This window comes from Phyllostomus hastatus, unplaced genomic scaffold (genome assembly GCF_019186645.2).
Source record: "Phyllostomus hastatus isolate PE091 unplaced genomic scaffold, TTU_PhHast_1.1 phas_scaffold_93, whole genome shotgun sequence".
Taxonomy (NCBI): Eukaryota; Metazoa; Chordata; class Mammalia; order Chiroptera; family Phyllostomidae; genus Phyllostomus; species Phyllostomus hastatus.
The window spans coordinates 5,922,160-5,942,113 of NW_025334042.1; the positions used below are offsets into that span (position 1 = coordinate 5,922,160).

Sequence of the window (19,954 nt, forward strand, 5' to 3'; positions counted from 1 at the left end):
ACAATATCACATCATAGGGATACCAGAAGAAGAAAGGGAGCATGGGACAGAAAATCTGCTTGAAAAAATAATGAGAGAAAAGTTCCCTAATTTGATGAAGCAAAAGTCATGCAAGTTCAGGAAACACAGAAGTCCCAATCAAGATGAACTCAAAGAGGCCAACTCTAAAGCACATCACAATTAAAATGGCAAAATTTAAAGACAAAGAGAGAATCTTAAAGGCAGCAGGGAGAAACAGCTAGTAACATACAAGGGAGCTCCGATAAGGCTATCAGCTGATTTCTCAACAAAAACACTACAGGCCAGAAGGGACTGGCATGAAATATTCCAAGGAATGAAAAGCAAGGACTTGCAACCAAGGCTAGTCCATCCAATAAGGTTCTCATTTAGAATGGGGAGTACAATAAAGAGCTCCCAGACAAAGGCTAAAAGAGTACATCTCCACCAAACCAGCATTGCAAGAGACTGCTAAAGGGAATGCTTTAAGATGAAATAAAGAACACAGGTAAAAAGGGAAAAAATGGCAATGAGTAAGTACCTATCAATGATAACCTTGAATGTGAATGGATTAAATGTTCCAATCAAAAGACAGAGTGTAGCTGAATGGATAAGATAACACAATCATCATATACATGCCTACAAGAGATCCATCTCAGAACAAAGATTTACACAGGTTGAAATTGAAGGGATGGAAAAAATATTCCATGCAAATGGACATGACAAAAAAAGCTGGGGTAGCAGTCCTTGTATCAGACAAAATAGACTTTAAAACAAAGGCAATAACAAGAAACAAAGAAGGTCACTACATAATATTTAAGGGAGTAATCCAATAAGAGAATATAACACTTGTAAACATATATGCACCCAACATAGGAGCACCTAAATATATAAAGAAAATCATGGAGGACTTTAAGAAAGTGATTGACAGTAATACAGTCATTGTAAGGGATTTTAACATTCCACTGTTAACAATGGACAGAACTTCCAAACAAAGGCTATTGCAGCATTAAACAATACTCTAAACTAAATGGACTTAATTGATGTTTACAGAACATTTCACCCCAAAGATGCAAAATATACATTCTTCTCAAATGCACATAGATCATTTTCAAAGACAAACCACACTGTAGCACACATAACAAGTCTTAACAAATTCAAGAAAAGTGAAGTCATATCAAACTTCTTCTCAGATCACAATGGCTTGAAACTAGAAACCAACCTCAAGAAAAAAACTCAAAAACATTCAAATACATGGAAGCTAAATAACATGTTATTAAATAACGAGTGGGTTAACAATGGCATCAAGAAAGAAATCGAAAAGTACCTCAAAACAAATGAAAATGAACACACAATAACCCAAAGCCTATGAGACACAGCGAAAGCAGTCCTGAGAGGGAGGTTCATAGCATTACAAGCCTACCTAGACAATACAGAAAAATCTCAAATAAACAACCTAACCCTATTATCTAAAAGAACTAGATGAACACAATAAACAAAGCCCAGAGTGAGTAGAAGGAAGGAAATAATCAAAATCAGGAGCAGAATTAAATAACATAGACTAAAAAAACAATGAAAAAAAGTTCAATGAATCCAGGAGCTAGTTCTTTGAAAAGATAAACAAATTTGACAAACCTTTAACCAGACTCATTAAAAAAGAGAGAGAGAGGACCCAAATAAATAAAATCAGAAATGAAAAAGAAGTAACAACTGCTACAACAGAAATTCCAAAAATTTATATGGAACCAAAAAAAAAACCCCAAATAACTTCAGCAAACTTGAGGAAGAAGAACAAACTCAGAAGGACCACAATACCTGATATCAAACTATATTAAAGGCCACTGTAACTAAAACAGTATGGTACTGGAATAAGAACAGACACATAGATCAATGGAATAGAACAGAGAGCCCAGAAGTCAACCCATGTCTCTATGGTCAATTAATATTTGACAAAGGGGGAAGACGTATACTACGGAGTAAAAACAGTGTGGGAAAATTGGACTAGTATATGCAAAAAATAAAACTAGACCACCAGCTTACACCATATACCCGAATAAACTCAAAATGGATAAAAGACTTAAATATAAGTCATGATACCATAAAAATCCTTGCAGAAAAGAAAGGCAGTAAAATTTCAGATTATCTCACATAACAATATTTTGCTGATATATCTCCTAAGGCAAGGAAGAAAAAAATATACAAATGGGCCTACGTCAAATTATAAAGCTTCTGCATGGCTAAAGAAACCATCATCAAAATGAAAAGGGAACTGACTATATGGGATAATATATTTGCCAATGACACATAGCACAAAGGTTTAATCTCCAAAATCTATCAAGAACTCATATCACTCAACGCCAGGAAGACAATCCAATTAAAAAATGGGCAAAGGGCCTGAATAGACACTTTTTCAAGGAGGACATACAGAGGCCCATAGACATATGAAAAAAATGGTCAACATCACTAGTCATCAGAGAGACATAAATTAAAACCACAATGAGATATTACTTCACACCTGCCAAAATGGCTATCATTAATAAATCAACAAACAAGTGCTGGTGAGGATGTGGAGAAAAGGGAACCCTAGTGCACTGTTCGTGGGAATGCAGACTGGTGCAGCCACTGTGGAAAACAGTATGGAATTTCCTCAAAAAATAAAAAATGGGGCTACCTTTTGACTCAGCAATTCCACTGCTGGGATTATACCCTAAGATGCCCGAAACATTAATTCAAAAAAAGTTATGCACCCCCTATATTCAAAGTAGCGCTATTTACAATAGCTAAGAGTTGGAAACAGCCTAAGTGCCCATCAGTAGATGAGTGGATTAAAAACTGTGGTACATTTACACAGTAGAATACTATGCAGAAGAATAAAATAAGGAATTCCTACCTTTCCAACAGCACAGATGGAACTGGAAACTATTATGCTAAGTGAAATAAGCCAGTCAGTGAAAGACAAATACCACATGATCTCACTTATAAGAGGACTCTAATGAACAAAATTAACTAATGAGCAAAAGAGAACCAGAGGCACTGAATCACAGAATAGACTGACAGCTGTAAGAGGGGAGGGGAAAGGTGGAGACAGTTTAAAAGAAAGTAAAGGGATTAGTATATGAAGGACCCCTGGACATGGACAATGGTGTGGGGATGGACTACGGAAGTAGGAGATGGGCTGGGAAGTAGGATGAAAGGGTAAAAATTGGGATAAATGTTAACAGCACAAACAATAGAACATTATTAAAAATAGCATATAAGGTGCTTTTTTACCTTTTCAAAGTAATCATATACATACCTGTTTTATGTTCATTATAAAGTAAGCAAATGCAGCAAGTGAAGCATAAAAATTTTAAATATGATTTTAAATCTTAAATGAGTATCAAGTGGAAAAATTAAAATTAGAATTCAAATCTTTTAACTTCCAGTCATAGGTTTCATAAAAAGGTAAGACTACTATAACAAATAGTGGTTAAATAGCAACCGCTTTCTCCCCTATACTCGTCCCCCACCTGTTCTTTTACTGGATCACTTCTTTCAGCCCACAAATATACTGATTTAATTCCCCTGAAAACACTGCCCTCACCCTATATCCTGCTTCTGCTACCACTGCAAGTATCTCCAGTTTCTCTCTTGATCCACTTCAATTGTCTTCTGTCCTTCATCTGGTCCTATTAAGGTAATCAAGGACTTCTACCTTGCTATAGTCCATTTCTTTCTTGGCCCTCATCTAACTTGACCTATCAGCAGTATTGGACATGGCTCATTATTTCTTGATACACTTTCTACACTTGGCTTTAGGACATTACAGGCACCCAGTTTTTCTTCCTCCATACTCACTGCTTTTTTAAATTTCCTTTGCTAATCATCCCCTTAAATCTCTAACTGTTGCAGTGATCATGGCTCAGTTCTTGGACCTCTTTTCTATTTTACTCACTCCTTTGATGATATCACCGGGTCTCACAATTTATAAATCCATCTATTTATTAATTTCTAAATTTTTATCTTCAGCCTCTCCTTGAATACCAGACTTTTGGGTGCAGTTGCCTTCTCAATGTAACCACTTAGATGTCTTAGAGGCATCCTATATCCAACATGTCCAAAACTATATTAACTAATCTTCCCCCAAAGCCTGCTCCTCCCAGACTTACCCCATCCCTATAGAAAGCAATGACAATTTTTTGGTTTCTTAGGCCCAAAACCTTAAGAGTCATTCTTGGCTGATCTTCTCTTACATGTTTTTATTCAAACCATCAGCAAATCCTATTGTATCTATCTTCAAAATAGATCCAGAATCTGACCCTTTCTCACCACTGTATACTGCTATCACTCTGGTACCACCCACCATCCTATCTCATCTAGGTTATCTAACAGCCTCTCTGCTTCTTCCTTTTCTACTTCACAGTCTATTCTCAACACAGAAGCCAGGCTGATTGATCTTTTAATGTTAGTCCTATATTTTCAATCTTTAGCTCAAAATCCACAAATGACTTTACATGTCCTTCACCCACCTTAAAGTCCTCACAGTTACCCATAAGTTTCCACATGATCTGGTCCCCTATTAACTTCTCTGGTCTCACCTCTGACTTCTTGACCCCTTGTTTACTCTACTACAGACTCTCTGGCCTCCCTGCTATTTCTGGCATGCCCAGCACACTCTAAGCTCAAGGCCTTTGCCCTTGCTGCTCCCTCTATAGGTAACATTCTTATCTCAGATAGCTCCAAGGATCACATTCTTTACTCCTTTAGGTATTCACTCAAATGCCACAACCTCAGGAAGCTTTCTGTGACCTGATATTTAAAAACTGCTCATCATCATCTCCACCAAAGGTGCTTCCTCCCCTGCTTCACTTGTCTCTATGCCATCCAATCACTACGCTAGTTACACTTTATAAAATCTGTCTTCCTCCCACTAGAATGTAAGCTCCATGAGAGTAAGCCTTTTTGTCTGGTTTGGACACTGCTCTATCCTTAGAACCTTGAACAATGCCCAGCATATAACTGGTAATCAATACCTGTAAGAGGGAATGCAAAAAACTAAACCAAAACAATTATCTTCTGGAGGGTAGGCCTCTTGTAGTACAGACTTTCCCCACTAGGTGAGTGTTCTAGGAACCAATCGGTATCAATGTACCAGCTGGTGCTATGGTGAGAGGCTATGTTCAGCTTCTATGATGTTTTTGGGAGACTCTTTCAGTGCCTTTTCCCATTTCATGATGGGTGATTTACAAGTGCACCTGCCCACACCATGCTGAATATACAGTTTTTAACCAAAAATGGTATGACCCCCTGGCCCCCGTCTCCCTATCACCTGATTGCACCCTGAGTAACTTTATTTTTGTTCCCCAGAAAGAAAAAAGTTCTCAAAGGGAAACATTTTGCTGATGTGGAAGAGGTAAAACAAAAACGCAGCAGAAGCATTAAAAGGCATCAAAATTGACACGTCCCAAAGCTGTTCTGAGCAGTGGAAAAATCTTGCTAGGCATATTGCATCAAATGGAGAGTACTTTGTAGGTGACTGAAGTTTAAACATGTAAGTATAAATACCCATTTTTTAAATAAATAAATTTCATTTTGGGGGGGTCCCCTCTTGTCCTGTGGGCAAATGAACAGTGACATAAATGTTAACACAGGATGGCAAATAACTGTCATCTTGAGTGGCAACTGCAAACATGGGCAACAGCTACACGGAGTGATGTGCAGGGTATTCTGGGGCACTGCTGGGTTAGAGGGAAAATGTACTGTGACTGAAATCAATGTGGCATTCTGGCATTTTCCACCTCAGTATTAATCTGAAATTATATAAAATGATGTAGGTTGGAAAAAAACAAACAAACAAGAACACAGAACACAGAAGTATAATTAGAGAATAAAAGACAAACAGTATTTCAGTATTTCAGAGACTGTGAGAAGTTTTCCCCTTTTTGAAAGTAGGCCTACTTTGGGAACAATTTATAATATCCTTCTTACATGTACTTTAGTAATGCACATCTTACTTTTTTAACTCCTGAAAAATTTATGTATATATAGCATTAAAAAATTTTTAAAACTTACTAATCAATCATTTCGTCATCACATAACACATTATTTTTCAGTATTAATTATGAACTCATGGCACTTACATTCTGTTTCATGCTTATAGGCTCCTAATGTTAGCTGACGAGATGTTGTTAATAATTGCTGCATCATTGCTGTTGGGTCTTGAAATATCTAATGGGATATAATGGAAAAAGGCCCAATAACTTCAAAGTTCTACAATTCAGAATGCTTTTAAAGCTCTCATTATAAAATCTTCTTACCATTTCATCATAGAACTCTGAAACCACTGTCTTTTTCCCCAGCATTGCATTGGTGTCCGATTGAAACAGCTTTAATAAATGATATAGGGTTACCTGTGAGATTAAAACAGACATAACACATTTGTGCAACAATTATCTTCATTACTGTGAAACACTGTCATTTCTGTAACTGAATTAGAGACTAGAATTAGTAAACATACCAAATTCAGGACCTTATCTCAATTACTATTTTCTGTGGCAAATCACTCAAACTCTGTGTACTTTCATTTTCCTATAGATATCACCATCCATTCACATCTAAACATGAATTCTTTTTAAAATAAGAGAAAGTTTATTTAGAAAGACACAGGGGTAAAGTGAGCTTCAGAAAAAAACGCTTAGGAAACAAATTACAAAAGCAAAAAAAGGGTCCCTGGAACTTGGAAAAGAGCGAGATGCACAGAAAACGCACTGGGGGAGGTGGGTAGGAAAAGGCATGGGCATAGTCTGTAGAGAGACAACTAAACATGGATGTTTTAAAGAAGGTAAGTAAGAGTCTGTTACAAAGCACTTCTAGAGAGTAACTATATATAAAAATAACATAAGATACAGCTATGTAAATTAAAGTGGGAAATCACTAAAACATAAGTTCTTTTTTTAAAAAGACAAATTCTTTACTAACACAAGTGAAATTAAATCATGAGACAGTTTTTCTGTGAAGATTAAAGTTTACAAATTTACTATGGGAGAAAAGGTTTGATACTGTCAAATGCTCAGTAGGGCAAGATAATTTGTGATCTATAAGATTATTATATGTTAAAAAGTCAAAGATAATTCACTTTGGCAAGAGCAACATGTCTTCAAAATACTTAAAAACAGGTGCAGTAAGATATCAAGGGAAAAGTTTTGCAACACAATGTGTGATTGCTTCAGCAAAATAAAGCTCAGTTGGCAGCCCTGGCTGGTGTGGCTCAGTGGATTGAGCACTGGCATGAAAACCAACTGTTGCTGGTTCAATTTCCAGTGAGGGCACACGCCTGGGTTATGGGCCAGGTTCCCAGTTGGGGGCATGAGAAAGGCAACCAGTCAATGTATCTGTCACACATGGTTGTTTCTCTCGCTCTCTTTCTCCCTTCCTTCCCATCTCTCTAAAAATAAAGAAAATCTTCTTGAAAAAAAGAAAACCCAGCTGGAAAAACATCAGAGTTCATGTTGGAGAAACCAATTCAGAGGCCTCAAAAAATTTCCCAAACCTTATCAAAAATAATTACAAGGAGCATGCATCAATCACAGGCCATATTTCAAGCAGATAATTCAACAAATTCAGGCAGAAAGCAGATGAGACTACACAATGGATACTCTAGAACACAGAAATCCACAACCTGAAAACGTAAGGAAGAGAATTGCATCACAGGTGGGAGCCAGCGCTCCCAGTGCAGCCCCAGAGAGGTTCCAAGCTCAGCTGGCAGGTGTCGAGATCAAGAATGCTGCGGCTGGCTCAGCCTGTTAACCTTCCTTCCATCTCCCTTCACTCAAAGACAAGAGGGCATATCCTCCTGTGGAATCTACAATTTTTCACCCAAACAATCAAGTATTAAGTAAAAATAAAGATATTTTCAGATAGTAATGGCTCTGAAAGTTTATTTCTCAGGCATCTTTTCTGAAGAAATTCCTTCAGTAAAATGAAAACAAAACAAAACAAAACAAACAAACCAACAACCCTGAAATAATGAAGAAAAAGGTCACCTGTCATCATTAGGAGCTGACAGGCACTACCTAAAATCAAAAAATTCAAATTTAGAGATTTAAATAAATGAGATGCATGGGAATTATAACTAAAGAAACAGAAAATAGTAACTATGGTTTTCCTGGGAAGAGGGCCAGATATGAGGGAAACGAGGATGTTATGGGTTGAATTATGTCCCTGAAAATGTTGAAATCCTAACCCTCAGTACCTGTGGATGCTACCTTACCTGGAAATAGGGCCTTTGTAGATGTAATCAAATTAAGATGAAGTCCTTAGGGTGCGCCCTGATCCAATATGACTAATGTCCTCATAAGAGGAGACACAGAGAAAGGCCATGTGACAATAAAGATGGAGAATGAAGTTATGCTGCCACAAACTGGAGATGCCTGGGGCTACCAGGAACTAGGAAAGGCAAGAAAGGATCCTCCCCTAGTGGCTCTAGAGAGAGCATCTCCAACACCTTGATTTTGAACTTGTAGCTTCTAGAACTGTGAGAATAAAATGTTGTTATCTAGCCACTCAGTTTGTGGTACTTTGTTATGGCAGCCCTAGGAAACTAATACAGAAGACTTGTACTTTTTATTTTTAAAGACTTTTAAAAAAATCATGTGCCTGTTTGCCCTAGCTGGTGTGGCTCAGTTGGTTGGAGCATTGTCCAATAAAGCTGAAGGTCACAGGTTCAATTCCCAGTCAGGGCACATGCCTAGGTTGTGGGTTAGGTCCCTTCGCAGTGCATGTTCAGGAGGCAATGGATCAATGTTTCTCTATTTCCCTTCCTCTGTCTGGAATCAGTGAACATATCACGAGCTGAGGATTAAAAAAAGGCATGTGCATGTTTGGCTTGTATAATTTAAGAAAAATTTAAAACTACATCATAAAACTGTCCCTCCCCTAAATTTATTAGACTACCAGAGGCATTCATGCAGATATAGCCAATGAAAAATTTCAAGACAGATGTCTTCAATTTTGAGCTGTGTTTGCTGATTCTTAGAGCAATGAAAATGCCTATTACTTGCTACAGAGATAGTGTAACAGAGCCATCAGGACAGATCCTGGGAGAAGGCAGGGGGTGGTGAGAAAACCCCAAGGCAGAAGTGAAGATTGAAGCCCTCCCTTCTAACAGAAGGGTTGCCAGAGAATGAATATTGCCCAAGGCAACTAAAAATGAAAGCAACTTCAACCAGCCCAGCCATGCCTGTGTGTGTGGCTGCCAGCAACCAAGTAACTCATGACTCAGTAGAAGGAAGCTTATACAGAGCATGCATGGTTCAAGACTTCTGTCCCCTTGTGCAAAACGTCAGCCAGAAGAGGGGAGGCAAACATGGCAAATATTAGCACACATGGTTAAAAAGCCAGGTGCTACATCACACAGGGATTTCTGGGCCGAGTCTTTAAAATAGAATGTGCCAAGATGCATCCTCTCTTTCCCCTCCCCTGGCAAGTCTGGTTGGCCACAGAGAGCCTGGGTTCCTGAGGCGACCGAAGGGTTCCCTGGAGATGTCGTGGCTGAGCTCCAAGGCCCTGCACTTCTCCCACACAGAAAGCAGCAGCACTAGCTGAACTGAGACTGGGAACCTGCCAAGCCACCTGGATAATCCGGATGCAGTTATCTGCATTTCATAAAGGACAGTACTTTCAAGAGTGGGAAAAGGGATTCAGGTGCATTCTCGAACTGGCAGTATGGCAGGGCTGTTTGTCTTCGGGTATTTTAAAGGGAGTGGGGCCCTGAGGCAGAAACCTACCATCATTCCAAAACTATGTAACCTTTAAATAAACAACCCCTTTCCTTTTCACCAGACTCCTGTCTCCAGAATTATGTCTCTAGGTGACAAGCAATAAAATCACACTGACTATTCTGGAACAGCACAAGGCTGTCTAGTAACAGTATTTCTAGGCATAAAAATCTAATTTTAGCATTTCATTTTTAGAAACAACCATTCCTTTTACAATGGCTTGGCCTATAATAGGTTATTGGATAACAGAAGTAAATCACAAGCTATCCATGTCTATCTTTTATACTTTAAATAAACCTTCACATGACTTATTTTCTGTAAGAGCCAACTATTAAAAAGTATAATGGTTTCATTTTACTAAATGAACACTACAAGTTTTGGGGGAATAAAATTCAGGCCCATGTAGGTTTACATGGAAACCTATTTAATAAATTAATCACTGCAGCCCGGGCTGGTGTGGCTCAGTGGTTGAGTGCTGGCCTGCGAATCAAAGGGTTGCTAGTTCAAATCCCAGTCTAGGGCACATACCTGGGTTTCGGGCCAGGTCCCCAGTGGGGGGCGCACAAGAGGCAACCACACATTGTTGTTTTTCTCCCTCTCTTTCTCCCTCCCTTCCCCTCTGTCTAAAAATAAATAAATAAAATCTTTAAAAAAATTAATCACTGCAGAAGTGTAAAAAATCATGTTGCCTTACTCTTCCAAGAATGGACTTTGAGGCAGCTCATACTGAAATTACATGATATAAAGACTTCTTTCAGAAATGTACTTCCCAACTGGGATAGGAGGGGACAACAAATGAAGAGATAGATAAGGCCACATGTTCTCAAAATAAAAATCAATTCAAAGCAATCCTACAAAGTTAAAAAGAGCTCTTGTAACTGTACCTTCTCTCTCAATACCATATTTTGCTGTGTATAATGTGCTCCCATGTATAATGCACACCCATGTTTTGGGAAAAAAAATCTTTCATTTTAATTTTCAATTCAATTTATTTTTGTATTTAGAAAGAAAACTGATTATTGTATTCCAGGGTATTATTTTGCATACAGATACTGTTATTGCTTTCTAGAGTTACATTTTTAATACATAAGCATAAATAAAAGAATTAAAAACTTTTATATAGATACAGAATTAGTACTACCCATGTATAATGCACATCCCTATTTTTCCCTCAAAAATTTGGGCAAAAAAGTGAGCATTATACACAGCAAAATATGGTATCTGCTAAATTCTGTGCTCTCTTCTCCCTTGCAGATTATTTTCATTAAGGATTCAACTTTGTGTCAAGATATTTGAACAATCTCACAAATAACAAATATTTAAGAATTTCTTGCCAAACAAATGTAAAGGATGTGACAGTACTCTAGAAAGACAGTAAGAAGAAAGAATGGTAGGAGATTCGGAACATTTATCACATAGAAAATATTTAAATGAGCTACAGATATTTTATTTGGGAGAAAATAAAACTAATGTATAGTTATCAATAAAAAGTAGAGCTTTCTTAAAACTAAAACTACCTCAAACCTGAACAGGATGTTTCACTTAATGAGAGAAGTCAATATTCTCTGTACTGAAGTTGACAAATCCAGAGATTCTTATTTGAGAGATGGCCTATCGGAAGTCCTACCTAGTTCACAGTATGGCCTACATCACTGGGTTCTAAATCTTACCATGAATTAAAATGACTTGGGGTGCTGGCCCCTCTCCAAACCTACTGAATCAGACACTCCAGAGGATTAGGCCTATCAGTCTGAATTTTTAAAAAAATACCTCAGGTACGTCTGATGCAGCCAGTTAGAAACTAGGTCTCTGAACCCCTTGCCCAGGTGATAGTCAAGTCCTTTAAAAGTACATACAGTTTTAAAAATGTAATCTGATAACTGAAGTGTAAATGTCTGGTGCTAAAGGAATGAGATTGACTCTATCAAGATGAAAATTAATGGTGATGAGTGGTAAAGGCCTGAAACAAATTAAACACCAGGCACACCAATGAGAAATGAGAGAGCCGTTAACTGAGTTCTGACTCTATGGGTTAAAAATGAAAGAGGCATACTGGTTTTAGTCAAAAGAAAGTGTAAGGTCTAAATGCAAATACTTGGGTTCAAAACTAGCTCTGCCACCACTAACTGTGTTTTTGAGCCTGTGACTTGAACTCTGAGCCTTAGTATTCTCATACCTAAAATGAGGATATCTCCAACCTCACAGAGTTGCTAAGGAATCAAAAGTGAAAGCTTTGAGGGACTTTTTATAATGTCAAGCAATAATCTGATAATAAGAGATCAAAAGATGAAAAAGTCAGTGATTACAATAAGGACTCATGAATAAGATATAAAGTAAAGCTGCTAGTACTGATGGCAGCTTGAAAAAGCAGAAAGACTGCTTTTAGGGCTTTTAACTATAAAAAACTGGATACTCCCATTTCAGACAGCATATGGCCTCAATCTGTTTATTACTAATAACCAAATGATACTAATGAATTTAAATTTTTTGCTGTAATCATATAACTTTCATGGTTCATTTCTAATACATGTTCACACTGTAATCCTTATTTCTATATCAAAAAATACAAATTTTGGAATGCATATCATTTAAAAATGAAAAATCTTAACTCATGGCAAGATACACCATACTATAAGTGTCAACATATAATAAATAAAAATGTCAACATATAATCACCTGTTCATTAAGTATTGTTACATTTTCACAATTACTAAAAAACCTATTTTATATTTACAAAGATTACCATTACTCACAGGTCTTTCATTAGGATCAATGAAAAATATTTTGATGATTATTTCAAATTCACCCCATCCTGTTTCAGTAATTTCATATGGAGGCTTAGTAACAACTGAAAAAGAGAAAGAATAAAACAATTATTAAGTGTAAATTACTGATGCAATTTCCTCTTTTTAAATTTGTATATTATAAATAAAAAAACTATACTGTACCTCTTAAAGGATTGCCATAGCTTTCATGTAATTTAAATTGAATTTTCTTCACATATGCTGACATATCCTAAAATACAGATGAATTAATTAGTTCTGCCATCTAACATATAAAACTAAGAGGGAAATGCACTGAACATACATATTTAGTTTTATAAAATACACTTCCCTTCAAGTATTATAGAATCCAATTTTCTAAAAAACATGAATTATACCTGGGAGGTTTGTTTTTTATTTTAAACAAGGAAGCCTGTGCTGAATTCTTTCATAATTCATAATATATAGGAATATACATATCAATTCACTTGTTTTGCAAATCATTTTTATATATTTATCTATATATAATATTCTAAATCAGTTGATTTTTCCATAAAAACAATAGTATACTATCAATATTTTTTATAGAAATGACCATATAAACCAAAGTAAATTTAAGAACTAAACAACTTCAAAGAACAAATTATGTTATGTAAAACTAAGGTCAACTAAACTAAGTGACCTAAAACTGTTGGATATAAAACTCCTTTTCTTAATTTTATTTTGAAGCACATAAACATATTCATAAGCTCTGACACATAAAAGGGATTCTCCTAGTGAACATGGCTTTTTCAAAAATACTTCATTAAAGAAAAATAGAAAAATACAAAACAGAATAAGAGGCACTCAATAGTAATTTTTATTAATCTTTTTACTTGCTTTCAGGAATTTTTTATTACCTACATATATATTTTTGGATTTTATTTATTTTTTACATATGTATTTTTAAATTGCAATCTTACTGTAATGATAAACTAGTATCGGCTTCCATTACTTAACATTATATTGTGAACATTTTGGGGGGCAGATTTTTTAAAGTATCTTTGATGACTCTTTTAGAAATCATTTTTTTTTCTACAAACATGTGTGACTACCAATATTGAGTACCAGATGCCATAATGCTAACTAATAATGAGTCTTGCCCTCAGGATCTCTCTGTGGATTATGGGGCAGACAAGAACAGCATTTCGGTGTAATCTGTGTTATAAAGGTACAAAGTACAAGACTGTAGGAGGGGCACCTAACATAACAGTCTTGGCAGATCAAGAAAGTAGTTCTAAAGAAAATACACTTGAACTAAGACTAAAGGAACAGTAAGAATAGAATGGGTGGGAAGGAATGAGAATGAAGGGGTTTAAGAGTGCTCCTTTGGGAAATTGAGAGTAATTTAGTATTGGCAGAATGTAGGGTATAAAGGAATGATGAGGCAAACACAAATAAGCTATATGCTTCAGAGATAGGATAAGGAGAAACCATGGCATGCCTTCCAAAATATTATATTTTTCTCTATTTTTATTTTGACATTATTGTAGATGTCCTCATTTCCCTCCACTCTGACCCCTCCTCTCAGCCTCTACTCCCCCTTCCCTCAGGCCATCACCACACTATTTCTGTGTTCATGGGTTATACATATATGTTCTTTGGCTAGTCCCTTCACCTTCTTTCACCCAGTCCCCATAAGATAGTTTTAACTTTACAAGGGCAACAGATAGTCATTGAAGGTTTGTTTTTGTATAATAGCTTTATTGAAATATTGGCATACCACATAATTCACCCATTTAAAATGTACCACTCAATGGTTTTTAGTATATTCAGAGTTGTACAACCATCACCATAATCAATTTCAAAACATTTTTAATCATACAATATGTGGCCTCTTTCTCTTACCATAATGTTTTAAATTTCTACATGTGGTAGTAGCATATATCAATACTTTATTTAATTTTATTGCCTAATAGTAGTTCATAGTATGGATATCCCACATTTGTTTACTCATTCATCAGCTGAGAGACATTTGAGTTGTTTCCATTCTTTTGGCTACTATGAAAATGCTACTATGATCATTCATAGAGAAGTCTCTGTGTGAACTTTGAAGGGTTTAAATAGAAGAATAGTTTATTTATTCAATAAATATCTGTTGAATACCTACTATGTACTGGCTGCATTCCAGGCATCAGAGATTCAGTACCAAAACAACATTACCAACTGTCAGGTTATACAGCAGTTTTGACTTCCATCTTTTTTGATGGTCTTGTTACCGTGCATAATGCGCACTGTTTTTTGTCCAAAATTTGAGGGGAAAATAAGGATATGCATTATACATGGGAATTAGCACTAAAGCATGTGTGTGCATTATACTGTAATAATACTGTATATACCTGGCAAAATGCTGTAACTACTATTCCTGAAACACCTGAGTAAATACTAGGCTAAGTTAAGACATGGTGATTGCAAGGTATGCTGTATTGATAGCATAATTTTTGTTAGTGTAACTTAATTTTAATTAGAAAACATTTTTGGAAAATTGATTTCTACTGAACAATTACATTAAGATAATAGCTCTCACTTTATTCTTTCAAATTTGGGGGGGGTTAACATTTCTAATAAGGACCAATTTTACAATAAAAAAGTCACTACAAAATAATGTTACAATTTATCTTGAAGCAAAACAAACTGTAGCTTTAAAAAAGTTATAGGAAAAAACAATGTTTACCTCATTTCTGTATGGTTTTACATATACTGTCCACTGGTGGGTATGGCCGTCCTCTTCTCTTTTCTTCCCAAAATATCGAGCAACATTGCCATAAACTATTGGTTTAACAATAGTAACCCCCTTAAAGAAAAATAATTTAAATACCAATTAATATTGCATCATTACCCAAACAAAGAGAATAAGAGTTCTGAAAGCCTGTTTTAAGAAATGGCAGGCACTCATTTCAGAATAAAAGATGCACAGACTGAAAGGAAAAGGATAAATACTCATGAAAATGGAAACAAACAAAAAAGGCCAGGCAGCAGTATTATACCAGACAAAACAGACTTTAAAACAAAGGCTATATAACAAGAGACAAAGAAGGACCCAGCAATTCCACCTCTGGGTATTTATCTGAAGAAATCAAAAACTCTAATTTGAAAAAGAGATATGTATCCACGTGTTCACTAAAGCATTATTAAAAATAGCCAAGATATGGAAGCTACCTAAGTGCCCACCAATAGATGAATGGAATATTATTCAGCCATAAAAGAGAACAAAACCTTGCCACCTGCAGTAACATGGATAGACACCAGAGGGTACTTGCTAAGTGAAATCAGTCAGACAGAGGGAGACATATACCATATATGATTTCACCTATATGTGGAACCTAAAAACCAAAACAAACAAACAAAACAGGAAACAAAGTCACAGACACAGAATATTTTGATGGTTGCCAGACTGCAGGGAGGTTGGGGGGATTGGTGAAAGGGGGAAGGGTTTAAGAAGTACAAATTACTAGTTACAAAGTATCAGTAGTCACAGGGATGTCAAGTGCAGCATAGGGAATATAGTCAACAATACTGTTCTACGTATGGTGTCAGAGGGATGTGAGATTTATCAAGATGATCACTTCTTAGTTATAAAAATGTCTAATTGCTATGTCATACAATTGAAACTAATAGAACATTGTATGTCAACTGTAAATGAAAAATAAAAATTAAAAAAACCTAGATTTTGCTTATAACATGGATTTCTCAATAAATCAACTTTAGAGAATTACCCTCATTTCATATTAATAAATAACTATACACCAGATTAATTGCAATGTTCCCTCTTTGAAAATGTCTATTTAAAACATGTAAAGTACTTTGAGAGTTTTCCTGAAAAGAGAACAAAAGACTCTTTAGTCACAAACTTTAAAGTGAAGCTCTGGAATAAAGATAGACAACTTCGACTGCAATCATCTGATGGTAATGTCCTTAGTCATTAGCTTATGACAGTGTTTTCCAAAGCACAGTGCAAATATTAAAGGCAGCTTGGGAGAGAATTTTAAGTGGAATGAGGACAAACATTTTCCATTTTATTATTTGTAGGTTTACTTTAATCAGTATTAGAAAAACCGTAACTATAACTAGCAAGTCAAACCTGTAATTTCAAAAATACTAATGCTCAGGAATGGGCTTTTAAAAATTGATCTAAATAAAAATATTAAATATTACAAATGCATTCAGATAATGAATGCTGAAGTGGCACTTGGATGACTGACACTTGTTTAATAGTGGCCGATGGCTGTTTGCTACATTTGTGTTCAATTCTGAGATGTACATACATGTTTCTCATCACATCTGGTGAGTGTAAAGGTAGTGAGTGTTGACAGATTATGATGGAGAGAAAAAAATTCAAGTGAAGACAAAATGCTGAATGTTGCACATGAATTTCAGACCAATTGTTTAATAGTAAGAATGTATCTGAAGGTCAAAGAGCAAGATATACCACATGTGATAAGTGCTGCGCCAGTGTAATCAATAATCAATAATAAGGAAAAGCAGTGAACAAATGGAAAAACTTTTAAATGTAGGTGAATAATTAACAAATAAACCCAATACCTATTAGCCTAAAGTTAGTGTAGAAGGCAAACAGTTTGTATGAGAACTTAAATAATCACAGTAAGTGCTACTGACACTTTTGTAACAACCCTGGATGGGGCCTCACATTCAAGGCCTTGGCATGAATGAGTACAAGAGCAGGGACCTGGTGAGTGGGTAATAGATCCCGCGGCTGCTACAGTGTGGTAGAAACTTGCAGAGTTCCTCAGTGATAAAAAGGGGGCTCATCTGTCAACAGACTTTCTACCTAGATAAAATTTACCTAAATTGGAAAAAGATGCCTACAAGACCACATAACAATCACCACGGAGGAGAAATAAGACTCTAATTTTAAAGCTTTACATGACTACCTCACATGCTCTTTTTGTGAAAAAGCATTTGAAGACTACGGGCCTAATCCCCTTAAGTCACCTAGGACTTAAGCTTACAAACTTTTAGAGCCTAACATGATTGATTACAAGGATAGAAACTTCTGCGCGTTCTCCAAAACGTCTTAACCCTTTGTTTGGTAGAACTTTCCTATCAGTCCAAAACCATGCCCAAAAACCCAGGCAAAATATGTATGTTTATAAATTTTGCTGGCATCTTTTTATCCTTATATTAAATTTCAGCTTTTGAAATTTTCAAAAAACTCTCACTTTATATCATATTAAAGCACTGTGTATGATAATTGTAGCACAGTGTATGATCAAAATTATGTGAAAACAATGATAAGGACTCTTTAAAAATCTATACTAACTAGATCGGTGCAAAAGTGGGTGATATCTTTTTAAAGAAAAATTTCCTTTCTAAGATAAGTAAAAATCATTAAGGGGTAAAAAATAGGCATTATATTGGGAACGGGTTGGTCCTGCCTTAAAAAATTTATGTGCCAGGAGATGTGAGAAAGTGGGAGGGAAATGTGTCACCGCATCAAACATTACGTTAGACTCTATGATAATAACTTTAATTAAAAACAAAAGAAGCTAATACCAGGTTCCCCGGGTGCCAGGCAATGTTCTTTGCATGCCTTGAGTGATACATCCTGGCTGTAGCTTTGGGGCTTCATAAACACCAAGAATTTGGCAGGTTTTCTCGCCGTTCTACCCCCCCCACCTCCGCCCCCGCCCCAGTTCTTCAGTTATTGCACTTGTAAACACCGTGGGTAACACTGCCTTTGTGAGGTTGCTGTAGGGACTTACTCAGAGAGGCAGATAAAGTTTTCTGCCCTGTGCTCGGCACGCGAGAAGCGCTTACTAAATATTTGCTACTGTTCTTACCCTCACAATCAGGTGGGTGGCATCCCCTGCTTACAGGTGACCTGAGATGCCAGCACCAAGCCAGAATATCCCAGCCCTCAGAAGGGCTTGTTTCCTAGGCAACAATGTCCAGCCTCCCCCAAGCCACTACTACGTTTGTTTTTTGGCGGGGATGGGAGGGAGGAGGTGACGCCATGAAGTTAGGGCCCAATGACTCGCTCTCGCCTAGAAACCACGGTTCAAAACTGGGGCGAGAAGGCGAGAGAGGGAAACACGCGGGCCCTCTCCACGCCCCGCTGGGAGAGGCTGGGTCGAGAGAGCCACTCCCGGACGGAAGGCGCGGGCCGGGCACTGACCTTCACTCTCCCGCCGGAGTCAGGCCCAAATTCGGCCATTCTCTTGAACATATTGTCCTACGGAAGAAGCCGCAGCCGCCACCGCCAGGGAAAGAGACCGAGGCCGGCGGGGTCGCCGCTCCCCTCAGAGACCCGCTCCTCCTGCGCTGGCCCAGGCGGAGGGTTTCTGGGCGAGGGAGGGCGACTCACTGGCGCTCGCAGAGAGGAGGACCCGCCAACTACTCGCAGGGGGTGGCGTACCAGAAGCCCATTCAGCCAGAGTTCCGGCCGAGAGTAGAACCCGGACGCACGAATCGCGGTGCGCAGGCGCGATGAGCACCCTGCGCACGCGCCGGGCCGCGAGGGGCGGCCTGGCGGGCCGTTCGTCGCCTGGGTGTTTGGAAACGCAGGAGTCTTGCGGTTCGCGTGCCGCCAGCTCCGATGCCTTTGCTTCCTAGCGACTGAGGAAATACCTCTAGGAGGCAAAACCTTATCATCGCCAAAGCATTCTAATTCTGAAATCAAGTTCCGAAATCTCGCCCACGAACAGCTTTTCGTTGTCTTCATTCAAACCTCAGTGCTTGAACCGATATTCCTTATGTATCTCCTTCCTTTTCAGTACCCATCTGACACCATACTGTTACAATATTATTGACTGTATTCCCTATACTGTATTTTACATCCCCATGACTATTTTTATAACTGTCAATTTGTACTGTTTAATCAAAGGGAATCTCCTTCCAGTTTAAAATCAATCCTTCAGTCTGTGTACCTGATGTTACTCTTTTTGGCTTTTTCGAGGATTTTGCTTCATAGGCAACCCCCAATCTGCCCTGTATTTTCAACTTTCCTTTTTTTTTTTTGGCTCTTTCCCATGAGAAGAGTTAGACAAGCTTAAATCTCACCTGTCAGAAGGGCTAATATCAAAAAGTGAAAAAACAAGTGTTAACAAGGATTTGGAGAAAAGGAATTTTGCACACTGTTGGAGGGATTGGAAATTGGAAAACAATATAGAGACTCCTCAAAAAATATAACTACCATATGACCCAGCAATTCCACATCTGAATATTTAACTGAAGAAAACAAAAACACTCATTTGAAAAGATATGTTCACCCCTATGCCCATTGCAGTATTATTTACAGATGTATGGATAAAGATGTGACATATATATGTGTGTGTATATATATACATACATATATATATATATCTGGTATATATTACTGAACAATGAAAAAGAATGAAATCTTCCAACTTGCAACAACATGGATAGACCTAGAAGATACTA

At 37.2% G+C, this 19,954-nt stretch overlaps 1 protein-coding gene across 2 annotated transcripts in view; it reads right to left on the minus strand.

The window, feature by feature from the left end:
* Nucleotides 1–18,960, minus strand: part of YEATS4 (YEATS domain containing 4) — a 32,471-nt gene extending 13,511 nt beyond the window's left edge. For both annotated transcript variants that reach the window (XM_045829963.1, XM_045829962.1), the window contains exons 1-6: nt 18,690–18,960; nt 15,228–15,347; nt 12,701–12,767; nt 12,506–12,600; nt 6,294–6,386; nt 6,117–6,204 (exon numbers count right to left, since the gene is read on the minus strand). In XM_045829963.1, coding sequence (XP_045685919.1) covers nt 6,117–6,204; nt 6,294–6,386; nt 12,506–12,600; nt 12,701–12,767; nt 15,228–15,347; nt 18,690–18,740 — 514 coding nt within the window. In that variant the 5' untranslated portion in view covers nt 18,741–18,960. The remainder of the gene's footprint in view (nt 1–6,116; nt 6,205–6,293; nt 6,387–12,505; nt 12,601–12,700; nt 12,768–15,227; nt 15,348–18,689) is intronic.
* Nucleotides 18,961–19,954: the final 994 nt, after the last annotated feature.